Source organism: Oncorhynchus gorbuscha, linkage group LG20 (assembly GCF_021184085.1).
Source record: "Oncorhynchus gorbuscha isolate QuinsamMale2020 ecotype Even-year linkage group LG20, OgorEven_v1.0, whole genome shotgun sequence".
Lineage (NCBI taxonomy): Eukaryota > Metazoa > Chordata > Actinopteri > Salmoniformes > Salmonidae > Oncorhynchus > Oncorhynchus gorbuscha.
In genome coordinates, this window is record NC_060192.1 from 12,219,279 (window position 1) to 12,231,669 (window position 12,391).

General features: G+C 42.2%; 1 protein-coding gene across 4 annotated transcripts in view; it reads right to left on the reverse strand.

Moving 5' to 3' along the window:
• Positions 1 to 12,391, reverse strand: part of LOC124007412 (transitional endoplasmic reticulum ATPase-like) — a 68,270-nt gene that overhangs the window by 25,317 nt on the left and 30,562 nt on the right. For all 4 annotated transcript variants that reach the window (XR_006833922.1, XM_046317945.1, XM_046317947.1 and 1 more), the window contains 10 exons: positions 9,323 to 9,453; positions 8,990 to 9,121; positions 8,365 to 8,467; positions 8,017 to 8,150; positions 2,410 to 2,545; positions 2,061 to 2,173; positions 1,723 to 1,887; positions 1,331 to 1,453; positions 930 to 1,142; positions 461 to 639 (listed from right to left, as the gene is read on the reverse strand). Coding sequence is in view for 3 of the 4 variants with exons in the window: in XM_046317945.1 (XP_046173901.1) it covers positions 461 to 639; positions 930 to 1,142; positions 1,331 to 1,453; positions 1,723 to 1,887; positions 2,061 to 2,173; positions 2,410 to 2,545; positions 8,017 to 8,150; positions 8,365 to 8,467; positions 8,990 to 9,121; positions 9,323 to 9,453 (1,429 nt within the window). In the remaining variant the exon portion in view is untranslated. The remainder of the gene's footprint in view (positions 1 to 460; positions 640 to 929; positions 1,143 to 1,330; positions 1,454 to 1,722; positions 1,888 to 2,060; positions 2,174 to 2,409; positions 2,546 to 8,016; positions 8,151 to 8,364; positions 8,468 to 8,989; positions 9,122 to 9,322; positions 9,454 to 12,391) is intronic.

Genomic DNA, 12,391 nt, shown 5'->3' on the forward strand with positions numbered 1-12,391 from the left:
TAGCATATACAGAATGTATTATACTTATAACAAGTTCAAACAGGTGCCATTAACATAGGTAACGAGTGGAGGACAGAGGAGCCTCTTAAATAAGAAGTTACAGGTCTGTGAGAGCCAGAAATCTTGCTTGTTTGTAGGTGACCAAATACTTATTTTCCACCATAATTTGCAAATAAATTCATTCAAAATCCTACAATGTGATTTTCTGGATTTTTTTTCTCTTATTTTGTCTGTCATAGTTGAAGTGTACCTATGATGAAAATTACAGGCCTCTCTCATATTTTTAAGTGGGAGAACATGCACAATTGGTGGCTGACTAAATACTTTTTTGCCCCACTGTTCGATGTTGCAGTCTGAATGACTGCTCATAAGCTTAAAGGTGGGGGGGGGGGTCCCTCAAGTGTTAAACTCAATTAGTGAGAATAACACTGTAGCAGAATAAGCGGTTAAGAGGGCTGACCTGTTGGTGGCACCGATGATGAAGACGTTCTTCTTGCTGGACATGCCGTCCATTTCTGTCAGGATCTGGTTGATGACACGGTCGGCCGCTCCGCCACCATCACCCACGTTACCCCCACGTGCCTTGGCGATGGAGTCCAGCTCGTCAAAGAAAAGCACGCAGGGGGCGGCCTGGCGAGCCTGAAACATAAGAGGGCTTAGTAGGGTACAATATAGGTTTTGCAACGGAAAACGAGAATAAGCGTTTCTTGGACAAGTTAAGGTTGGTCCCTCCCATTTCAGTAGTTTTTCTTCTGTTTATGCCTAATAAACACCTCCCAGGTTTCACATTTACTAACCATCTTTGTGCATGTGTAACACAACAACGACATACCATACAATCAATAAAAACATTTAAAAAATGTTTAAAATACATGTAAATATGAGGTTAGAGGGATCTGAAAAGCCATGATAAATCGGTTTAGCCTTACCTTGTCGAAGATCTCGCGGACGTTGGCCTCGGACTCTCCGAACCACATGGTGAGCAGCTCAGGACCTTTGATGGAGATGAAGTTGGCCTGGCACTCGTTGGCGATAGCTTTGGCCAGCAGGGTCTTACCACAACCTGGGGGCCCGTAGAACAGCACGCCCTTGGACGGGGTCATGCCGAACTTCAAGAACTTGTCTGGGTGCTCCACTGGGTACTGAAGAGAAGCGCAGACCATGAAGGTTAATCAAGACCCACTACAGACAAGCAAAACAGACCAGAGAAATTAACTGTACTCTTCTCTCGATTGATAAAAAATAAAAATAAACAAATGACATATTAGCTTTTATGGCATATAAAGCTAAATCTTAACAGTAATGTACCCATGACTATAACATAGCTTACCTGTACAAGCTCCTGGAGTTCCCTCTTGACGTCCTCCAGACCTCCGATGTCCTCCCAGCTGATGTTGGGCACCTCAACCACCGTCTCTCTCAGGGCTGAAGGGTTGCTCTGGCTTAGAGCCCACTGAAACACAACACGCATACAAATTGGTTAGTCCTGCTGGTTAAGAGATTCTCTGATACAACTGGTTCTAATGCTTAATGGTTACTGGTCACGTTTTGGTGCGATAACTTAAGCATAAAGTGCTGTCCTCAGACCATTAGAAAAAATACAATTGCTGGATGCTGCAGATTTACATAGTGACGAAAAACAAAGGTGAATAAAGTGCTCTGTGCTAGGCTACTTTGAGTGGTGTGTGTGTGTTAAAAGGAGAAAATAATCCAGTTCCTTACTCTGAAGTCATCCATGGTGACAGCCAGGGAGCTCATGACCTCTGCGTCAATGGTTTCGTCCTCCAGGTCGATGAGATCCATCTTCTTCCTGATGGCCTGCAGGGCGGCTTCAGAGCACAGAGCGGCCAGGTCAGCACCCACATGGCCATGAGTCTGATTGGCAACCTGGAGGACACAGATAGACATGGTCACACATACAGTGGCGATACAGACACAGAATCAATATGGCAGTGAGTTAACCCACTCACTACTTTTAATTCCACTTTGCACACACTCAATATGGTGATAGTGAGTTTCATTGACAACCTCACTACCTGACAGTAGTGCTATACACACACCTGCTCGAGGTCCACGTCGTCGGACAGTTTCATGTTCTTGGTGTGTATCTGGAGGATCTCCAGTCTGCCTGTGGCATCAGGGATGCCGATGTCCACCTCCCTGTCAAAACGCCCTGAGGAGCGATGTCACATAGTGAAGGTCAGTCTCACTAATCAGCATAGAAATAGATTCCATTGTATTTCTTTATTAACATCAACCCTGCTGATTCACAGCTAGTAATGACAAAGAAATCAACATTGGATGAAGATTTTCATCAAATATGGTATATTAAATATAAGAGGCCTCCGACAAAATCAGAACTGAACTGTTACATTCTAGGTCTACAAGTACATTGAGGAGGGATCGTACCAAATCTCCTCAGGGCGGGGTCAATGCTGTTGGGCCTGTTGGTGGCTGCCATGACGATGACGTGAGCACGCTGCTTTAGGCCATCCATGAGTGTGAGGAGCTGGGACACAATGCGCCTCTCCACCTCACCGTGTGTCTGCACAGGACAACATAAAAAAGGTTAATGACATTCTCGGTTGACCCTAAAGTCCCTTTCTCACGACGATGCCGTTCACGCCAATTGCAAAATACCGTCCTGCTGCAATCCGTCAATTACTTATTCGGAACAGGTTCGATTTGGGTCTTTTCGCATGCGAAAATAAGCTGTTGATCAATATACACTGAACAAAAACATTTAATTAATTAATTATAATTAATATTCAATTCTCTGGCAACAGCTCTGGTGGACATTACTGCAGTCAGTATGGTAATTGCACGCTCCTTCAAAACATCTGTGGCATTGTGTTATGTGAAAACTACACGTAATTAGAATGACCTATTGTCCCCAGCACAAGGTACACCTGTGTAATGGCCATGCGGTCAGCTTCTTGATATACCACACCTCAGGTGAATGGATTATCTTAGCAAAGGAAAACATTTCACTAACAGGGATGTAAACAAATTTGTGCACAACACTGAGAAATAAGATTTTTGTGCATATGGATAATTCTGGGATCAACACTTTGTTCAGTATAAATTGTTATCTGGGACAATGCCAGTGACAGGCCGCTCACTGCTACTGATGGATCTGTGGGATCGTTGTGTGAATGAACAAATGTATTTATTTCGCTGCCTGTTTTTTACATTTGCAATGCATCGGTGCAAAAATGTATTAATTTAGCCAAAGTAATCACATCACATTTAAACTCCCCGCCTATATATTAGGCTATATATTATAGGCGGCCAAAGTGAACCTAGGCCTTTCCTACTCACTTCTCAGTAGTTGGTATTCAGACTTACCTTGTGTGCTTTAACGGGATTCGCATGGGTGGTTTCCCTTGTGCGCACTGAATAAATGTAATTCAACTGCTGAAAACCCTCCCACTTGCTGGCCAACAGTTTTCATTCAATAGGGTTTTCAGTACATTTATCTTAAGACATCCCTTTAAAATACGGTGTACCTTTTAGTTTGAATTTAGTCAACTCAATAAAATTTATCAAGAAAACGGGTTCAGAATATTAAGGACCAATTAAAGAAAGCCATCTAAATATATGCATATTTGTCTCTGTTTCAACATCAATTTGGTGGATTAAAAAAAGGGGGTTTACGAATCATAAAAAAAACAGGTTTAAGAGCCTTTATCCACAAAAGAAAGAAAACTGAAGTTTGATTAATTCTGAAAATTGCCATATTTCTTCAACCCAAGGTAACAATTAAAACATTCCCAAACCAGAAACCGTGGATTGATGGCAGCATTCGCGTGAAACTGAAATTTACATAAGTATTCACAACCCTGAGTCGATACATTTTAGAATCACCTTTGGCAGCGATTATAACTGTGAGTCTAAGTGCTTTGTACACCTAGATTGTACATTATTCTTTAAACAATTCTTCAAGATCTGTCTAGTTGGTTGTTGATCAGTGCTAGACAGACATTTTCAAGACTTGCCATAGATTTAAGCCGATTTAAGTTAAAACTAACTAGGTCACTCAGGTACATTCAATGTGGTTTTGGTAAGCAACTCCAGTGCATATATGGCCTTGTGTTTTAGGTTATGGTCCTGCTGAAAGGTGCATTTGTATCCCAGTGTCTTTTGGAAAGCAGGCTGAACCAGGCTTTCCTCTAGGATTTTGCCTGTGCTTACCTCTATTCCATTTATTTTTATCCTAAAAACTTCCCTAGTCCTTACCAATGACAAGCATACCCATAACATAATTCAGTACTCAGTGATATGGTGTTTGCCCTAAATTAGAGGTCTTCACGGATGCAACAGCCCCGGAATTCGGAGGTCAATTCGGACTTTTATCTCTGATCTGGTTTGGGTATGGGGTATGATATAATTGCCACGGGTAATGTGTAATTCAAATGTATTTACCGACTGGACCAGATTAGACCTGTCCTCTTTTAATTTAGTGTTTGTGTGATGAGAACGGCGCAAGCTTGTTATCAGTGTCAGTCAATTGAAACTCAATAAAACATATAGCTCATGTCCAGCTGAAACTGGTTCTGGCTGCTCACCTCATGTGCCCCAGCTGGGAGGGAGAAAAGAAAAGGAAAAAGGAGCCTGGGCCTAGGCTACTGTTGATTGCGAAGATGGAGTCCGTATTCTTTGAAGCAAAACAAAAAGTTAAAGAATAAAGAGTATAGTGAAAACAAGCTAACAAGGGGACTGTCCTCTGGAACAAGTTTTAATATTGTAGAGGACAAAGATGAGAAGAACCTTGGGTGAGGCCAAATGGACGGTTTGCAACTCACTTTTCAGGTTTGATGCAACTTTCTACCATTTATTTATGAAGTATTTATTATCAATTGTTTATCCATTATTATTGTAGGCCTATTTAATTATCTAAACCTGTCCTTTAAATAGCCTATGCAAAAAGTTACATTTTGTTCAAATTTGTGTGTTGGCTAAATTAAGTTAGAACTGTCTTTTTATATTGTGCACTCCGTATTTAGTTTAAGGCCTGTTGTAAAATAAATAGCATTAACCTATTGCTGTCATTTGTTGGGCAGGCTTACAAATGACAGCCTTTCTTGGTAATAGCTGCAATATAGGTCTGTTCCAAACATGTTTTCACCATTTTGCGATTTGTACACTGGTGTGGAGGGCCTTCTGTTTTACACTGCCCTGGCTTGTGCAGTGAACTGTAACAGTGAGATAGTGGTCCTGACAGAGGCTGGTCCACCCATCTACTACTATACTACACTATCCTAAAAATGAATACAACTCAATATACAGTTTAAGTCAGAAGTTTACATACACCTTAGCCAAATACATTTAAACTCTGTTTTTCACAATTCCTGACATTTAATCCTAGTAAAAATTACATATTGGGTTAGTTAGGATCACCACGTTATTTGAATGTGAAACATCAGAATAATAGTAGAGAATTATTTATTTCAGCTTTTATTTCATTAATCACATTCCCAGTGGGTCAGAAGTTTACATACACTCAATTAGTATTTGGTAGCACTGCCTTTAAATTGTCTAACTTGGGCCAAATGTTTCAGGTAGCCTTCCACAAGCTTCAAACAATAAGTTGGGTGAATTTTGTCCCATTCCTCCTGACACAGCTGGTGTAACAGAGTCAGGTTTGTAGGCCTCCTTGCTCACACACACACACACACACACACACACACACACACACACACACACACACACACACACACACACACACACACAAATTTTTTGTAGGATTGAGGTCAGGGCTTTGTGATGGCCACTCCAATACCTTGACTTTGTTGTCCTTAAGCCATTTTGCCACAACTTTGGAAGCTTGGGGTCATTGTCCATTTGGAAGACCCATTTGCGACCAAGCTTTAACTTCCTGACTGATGTCTTAAGATGTTGCTTCAATATATCCACAATTTTCAATTCTTCACGATGCAATCTGTTTTGTGAAGTGCACCAGTCCCTCCTGCAGCAAAGCACACCCACAACATGATGATGCCACCCCCGTGCTTCAAGGTTGGGATGGTGATCTTCGGCTTGCAAGCCTCCCCCTTTTTACTCCAAATATAACAATGGTCATTATGGTCAAACGGTTCTATTTATGTTTCATCAAACCAGAGGACATTTCTCCAAAAAGTTTCATCTTTGTCCCCATGTGCAGTTGCAAACCGTAGTCTGGCTTTTTTATGGAGATTTTGGAGCGGTAGCTTCTTCCTTGCTGAGTGCCCTTTCAGGTTATGTCAATATAGGACTTGTTTTACTGTGCATATAGATACTTTTTACCTGTTTCCTCCAGCATCTTCACAAGGTCCTTTGCTGTTGTTCTGGGATTGATTTGCACTTTTCGCAATTTTTTTCCTGAGGTCTTAGCTGATTTCTGTTGATTTTCCCATGATTTCAAGCAAAGAGGCACTGAATTTGAAGGTAGGCATTGAAATAAATCCACAGGTACACCTCCAATTGACTCAAATGATGTCAATTAGCCTATGAGAAGCTTCTAAAGCCATGACATCATTTTCTGGAATTTTCCAAGCTGTTTAAAGGCACAGTCAACTTAGTGCATGTAAACTTCTGACCCACTGGAATTGTGATATAGTGAATAAGTAAAATAATCTGTCTGTAAACAATTGTTGGAAATATTACGTGTGTCATGCACAAAGTAGATGTCCTGACTGACTTGCCAAAACTATAGTTTGTTAACAAGAAATTTGTGGTGGTTGAAAAAGTTAATGACTCCAACCTAAGTGTATGTAAACTTCCGACTTCAACTGTATACTGACAGACCGTTACCTAAAGTCCTTGAACTCCACTGTTGCAAAGGGGTGTGTAGGCCTTTCACTATGAATTTGGTCACAGCTAGATGGAACTCATTCACCCTCTCCTCAGTCATCCTCCCACTAGCTGCCAGCGTGAAGGGGCTTTGGGCTTGGACCAGCAGTAATGGGTACTTTTGATCATGAACTCCATGTGTGGGCTCTAGGCTGCTAGCAAACATACCTAACGTAGACAAGAGACGAACAAGAGACGAACAACGAGCTAGGCAGTCGAAAACTGTGCATTTCTCTGCCTGTACATTATGTACTTTCGATAGATGTTTGGACAGATTGCTTGTAAGGGCGGGAACACGAGCAAAAGTATTGTTGCACCTGTGTGTGCTGTAGCGTGAGAGACAGGCTCTGCTGCACGAGAGAGCTATATCTTCTGGATTGGGAATAGTGAAAATGCATCATAGACAAATGTCTTATTCTTATTGCAAATTAGAAACGGTTGGTGAGACAAAATGTGCAAGATAACGTTTATGTAGCAATAATAAATAGGAAATGTATTTTCTTAATTTCTCCAGTACCGAAAGCAGAACCGATAACGTTGGAGCTTATTGATTCTACGGTCTTTCATAATTTATCCCTGGGGCCCATTTAATACCGGGTTTCGGTACCTATCCCTAGATACACCTGAGCTCAATTTCGATTCTCATAGCAAAGGGTCTGAATACTTAAGGTATTTATTAATTTTTTATAAAGTTGCAAACATTTTTTTTTAAATAAAAAAACGTTAAACTATTTTCTGTGTCATTATGGGGTATTGTATGTAGATTGGTGAGGAAAACAATTAATTGAATCAATTTTAGAATAAGGCTGTAACGTAACAAAATGTTGAAAAATCAGACAAAGATAACTGTAGGCAGCAAGTGTCATGATAGTCAGCATATGTGCAAGGAATTACTGCAGTGCCATTAAATCCTGTTCCTTGAGACTCACCGGGCATGCAGGCTTTTGTTTCAGGGCTGCAACCACACACACGATTCAACTAAAGAAGTTTGTGCTGGGCTACAATAAAATGCCTACACACCCTGTGGGCCTCCAGAGTCACGTTCAGAAGGGGACAATGTTCAAAAATGTATCTTCCTGTTTCACTCAAAAACCTTTCTCCCTAATGAACATGACTCCAGAGTAGGAAGGAAGATAGAGTTTCCTTCCCATCCTCTATATCCTCTATCAGAAGACGTGAGCCCACCTTTTCTCTTTTTGGTGCAATGGCGTCCAGCTCGTCAATGAAGATGATGGCAGGGGCATTCTTTTCAGCCTCCTCAAAGGCCTTCCTCAGGTTACTCTCAGAATCTCCAGCCAGTTTACTCATGATCTCAGGCCCTGAAACATTTAGCAGGCAAAAGTTCAACTAGTAGTTAACTTTTTCCTGACCGTCACTGAACGGAGTTGGTCAATTAATTCCAATTCAGTCAGTTACATTGAAATTACAATTAAAACATTTTTTGCTCTTGAATGGAATTTCTATTCACTTAATGCAATGACAATTGAAGCACAATGAAAAATAACAAAAAGAGGTATTGTTGCTCAGTCTCACCATTGATAAGGAAAAAGAAGGCTCCGGTCTCGTTGGCCACGGCACGTGCAATCAGTGTCTTTCCTGTTCCAGGGGGTCCATACAGCAGGATACCCCTTGGAGGCTGGAATTAACAATTGAATTACCTTTTTAATTATTTGCATTATCACATACAACATAATAAAAAACAAAAACTGTTTACTTATTTATCTTTAATCTAATCTTGTCCATGAGGTTTTAGGTGAATGATGAGAGATTGGGTTGGGTATCCAGATTTTCATATCTCATCCCGGGATTTACGGTATTATCGGTTTAATACACAAGGGGGTGCAAAGAAACACAAAAAAGCCCATTGGGACTCTATTACCAGAATGCTAAGTTGACTGGGTCAACTGTTCTGGGGAACTACGGTTCTTCATAATGTGACAGGTGAAATGAAGAACGCGTTCTGCATTATCTCCTAACATATTGCACAAGTTGACTCCAGGTATTTACTCTCAAAACAGCAAAAAATATACAAACGTATTGAAAAACTTAAAATGAATCGTTTCAACGGTATTGAAAAAAACATCCCATGGTTATTTCAAAATACCCCAGTATACGGTATACTGCCCAAGCCTAATGAGAGGTGATGTATTTAGTTCACCTTGACGCCGATGGCCTTGAACAGTGCTGGGTGTCTCAGGGGCAGCTCCACCATCTCCTTAATCTGGGCCAGCTGCTTCCTCACACCCCCAATGTCATCATAGCCAACCTCATTCAGAGACTCCTCCTCATCCTGAACAGAGATACGTGGTTGTTAAAACATAGAAAAGCAGAGGGAAAGGCTACAGATAACTATTTCTTCGTATGCTTTCTATGATCAGAAAATCTGGAATTCCTGAATGATCGAGAAAAATCACATCTCTGAAAACTGCAACTTTAAAGTCAACCTGCTCTCATGCACAAGTTCCAACCAAAGCCTAGATGTAGCCCCTACCTCTCGTTTGATGGGCTCGCCCTCACAGTGGATGACAGTGTCTGGGGCCACGATGCAGTAGGGGTTGGGATCAGTCTCCACTACCTTGAACTCCACCGCACGCATGCCTCCCCTCACCAGGAAAATGTCCCCTACAAAACAACAGAGACTTTCACATTACACCAAGTAAAAGACCCTGACCTTAGCTTGACCTTTTACATTTTTTCAAAGTTATAGTCTGCTGGCAAAGACATAGTTTCAAGTTCGTTACACACTGAACGGATGAAAACAGACCGAAACAGGTATGGACGACCTGGACTTGTCCAATAAGAAACACTTTAGATTTCCGTTGCAACATGTTTTTGACCATAACACAGAAGAACGTCTGTAGTACGGGGTCAAGTTCAAGTGGAGGGTAGCTTGGATGAAAAACGTGCCCAAATTAAGCTGCCTGTTACTCAGCCGTAAAAGCTAGAATATGTATATAATTAGTACATTTCTCTCTGCATCTGTCCTCGTGCTCCTAGACCTTAGTGCTGCTTTTGATACCATCGATCACCACATTCTTTTGGAGAGATTGGAAACCCAAATTGGTCTACACGGACAAGATCTGGCCTGGTGTAGATCTTATCTGTCGGAAAGATATCAGTTTGTCTCTGTGAATGCTTTGTCCTCTGACAAATCAACTGTACATTTCGGTGTTCCTCAAGGTTCCGTTTTAGGACCACTATTGTTTTCACTATATATTTTACCTCTTGGGGATCTCATTCGAAAACATAATGTTAACTTTCACATGCTATGCGGATGACACACAGCTGTACATTTCAATGAAACATGGTGAAGCCCCAAAATTGCCCTCGCTAGAAGCCTGTGTTTCAGACATAAGGAAGTGGATGGCTGCAAACGTTCTACTTTTAAACTCGGACAAAACAGAGATGCTTGTTCTAGGCCCCAAAAAACAAAGAGATTTTCTGTTGAATCTGACAATTAATCTTTATGGTTGTACAGTCTTCCCAAATAAAACTTTGAAGGACCTCGGCGTTACTCTGGACCCTGATCTCTCTTTTAACGAACATATCATGACTGTTTAAAGGACAGCTTTTTTTCCCATCTACGTAACATTGCAAAATTCAGAAACTTAGCCTAAAAATGATGCAGAAAAATTAATCCATGCTTTTGTTACTTCTAGGTTAGACTACTACAATGCTCTACTTTCCGGCTACCCGGATAAAGCACTAAATAAACTTCAGTTATTTAGCACTAAGGCTGATAGAATCCTGACTAGAACCAAAAAATGTGATCATATTACTCGTGCTAGCCTCCCTACACTGGCTTCCTGTCAAGGCAAGGGCTGATTTCAAGGTTTTCACTGCTAACCTACAAAGCATTACATGGGCTTGCTCCTACCGATCTCTCTGATTTGGTCCTGCCGTACATACCTAAACGTACACTACGGTCACAAGACGCAGGCCTCCTAATTGTCCCTAGAACTTCTAAGCAAACAGCTGGAGGCAGGGCTTTCTCCTATAGAGCTCAATTTTTATGGAATGGTCTGCCTACCCATGTGAGAGACGCAGACACTGTCTCAACCTTTAAGTCTTTACTGAAGACTCATCTCTTCAGTAGGTCCTATGATTGAGTGTAGTCTGGCCCAGGAGTGTGAAGGTGAACGGAAAGGCTTTGGAGCAACGAACCGCCCTTGCTGTCTCTGCCTGGCCGGTTCCCCTCTTTCCACTGGGATTCTCTACCTCTAACCCTATTACAGGGGCTGAGTCACTGGCTTACTGGTGCTCTTTCATGCTGTCCCTAGGAGGGATGCGTCACTTGAGTGGGTCGAGTCACTGATGTGATCTTCCTGTCTGGGTTGGAGCCCCCCCCCCTCCCCCCTTGGGTTGTGCAGTGGCGGAGATCTTCCTGGGCTATAATCGGCCTCGTCTCAGGATGGTAAGTTGGTGGTTGAAGATATCCCTCTAGTGGTGTGGGGGCTGTGCATCGGCAAAGTGGGTGGGGTTATATGCCTGTTTGGCCCTGTCCGGGGGTATTATCGGGCCACAGTGTTTCCTAACCCCTCCTGTCTCCAGTATTTATGCTGTAGCAGTTTATGTGTCGGGGGGCTAGGGTCAGTTTGTAATATCTGGAGTACTTCTGTCTTATCCGGTGTCCTGTGTGAATTTAAGTATGCTCTCTAATTCTCTCGGAGGAGGATCTGAGCCCTAGGACCATGCCTCAGGACTACCTGGCATGATGACTCCTTGCTGTCCCCAGTCCACCTGGCCGTGCTGCTGCTCTAGTTTCAACTGTACTGCCTGCGGCTATGGAATCCTGACCTGTTCACCGGACGTGCTACCTGTCCCAGACCTGCTGTTTTCAACTCTCTAGAGTCAGCAGGAGTGGTAGAGATACTCTTAATGATCGGCTATGAAAAGCCAACTGACATTTACTCCTGAGATGCTGACTTGCTGCACCCTCGACAACTACTGTGATCATTATTATTTGACCATGCTGGTCATTTATGAACATTTGAACATCTTGGCCATGTTCTGTTATAATCTCCACCCGGCACAGCCAGAAGAGGACTGGCCGCCCCTCATAGCCCAGTTACTCTCTAGGTTTTTTTTCCTAGGTTTTGGCCTTTCTAGGGAGGTTTTCCTAGCCACTGTGCTTCTACACCTGCATTGCTTGCTGTTTGGGGTTTTAGGCTGGGTTTCTGTACAGCACTTTGAGATATCAGCTGATGTACGAAGGGCTATATAAATCAATTTGATTTGGATAGAAAACACTCTGAAGTTTCTAAAACCGTTTGAATGATGTCTGAGTATAACAACCAAAACCTGAGAAAAAATCCAACCAGGAAGTGGGAAATCTGAGGTTTGTAGTTTTTCAACTCAGTGGGATATTAGTTGTGTTTCACTTCCCAAGGCTTCCACTAGATGTCAACAGTATTTACAAACCGTTTTGAAGATTCTACTCTAAAGGAGGGGCTCATAAGAGCTCTTTGAGTGAGTGGTCTGGCAGAGTGCCACAGCCTCGGTCTGGCGCGCTCACGTGAAAGGTAGCTACGTTCCACTTCATTTGTACAGACAAAGGAAT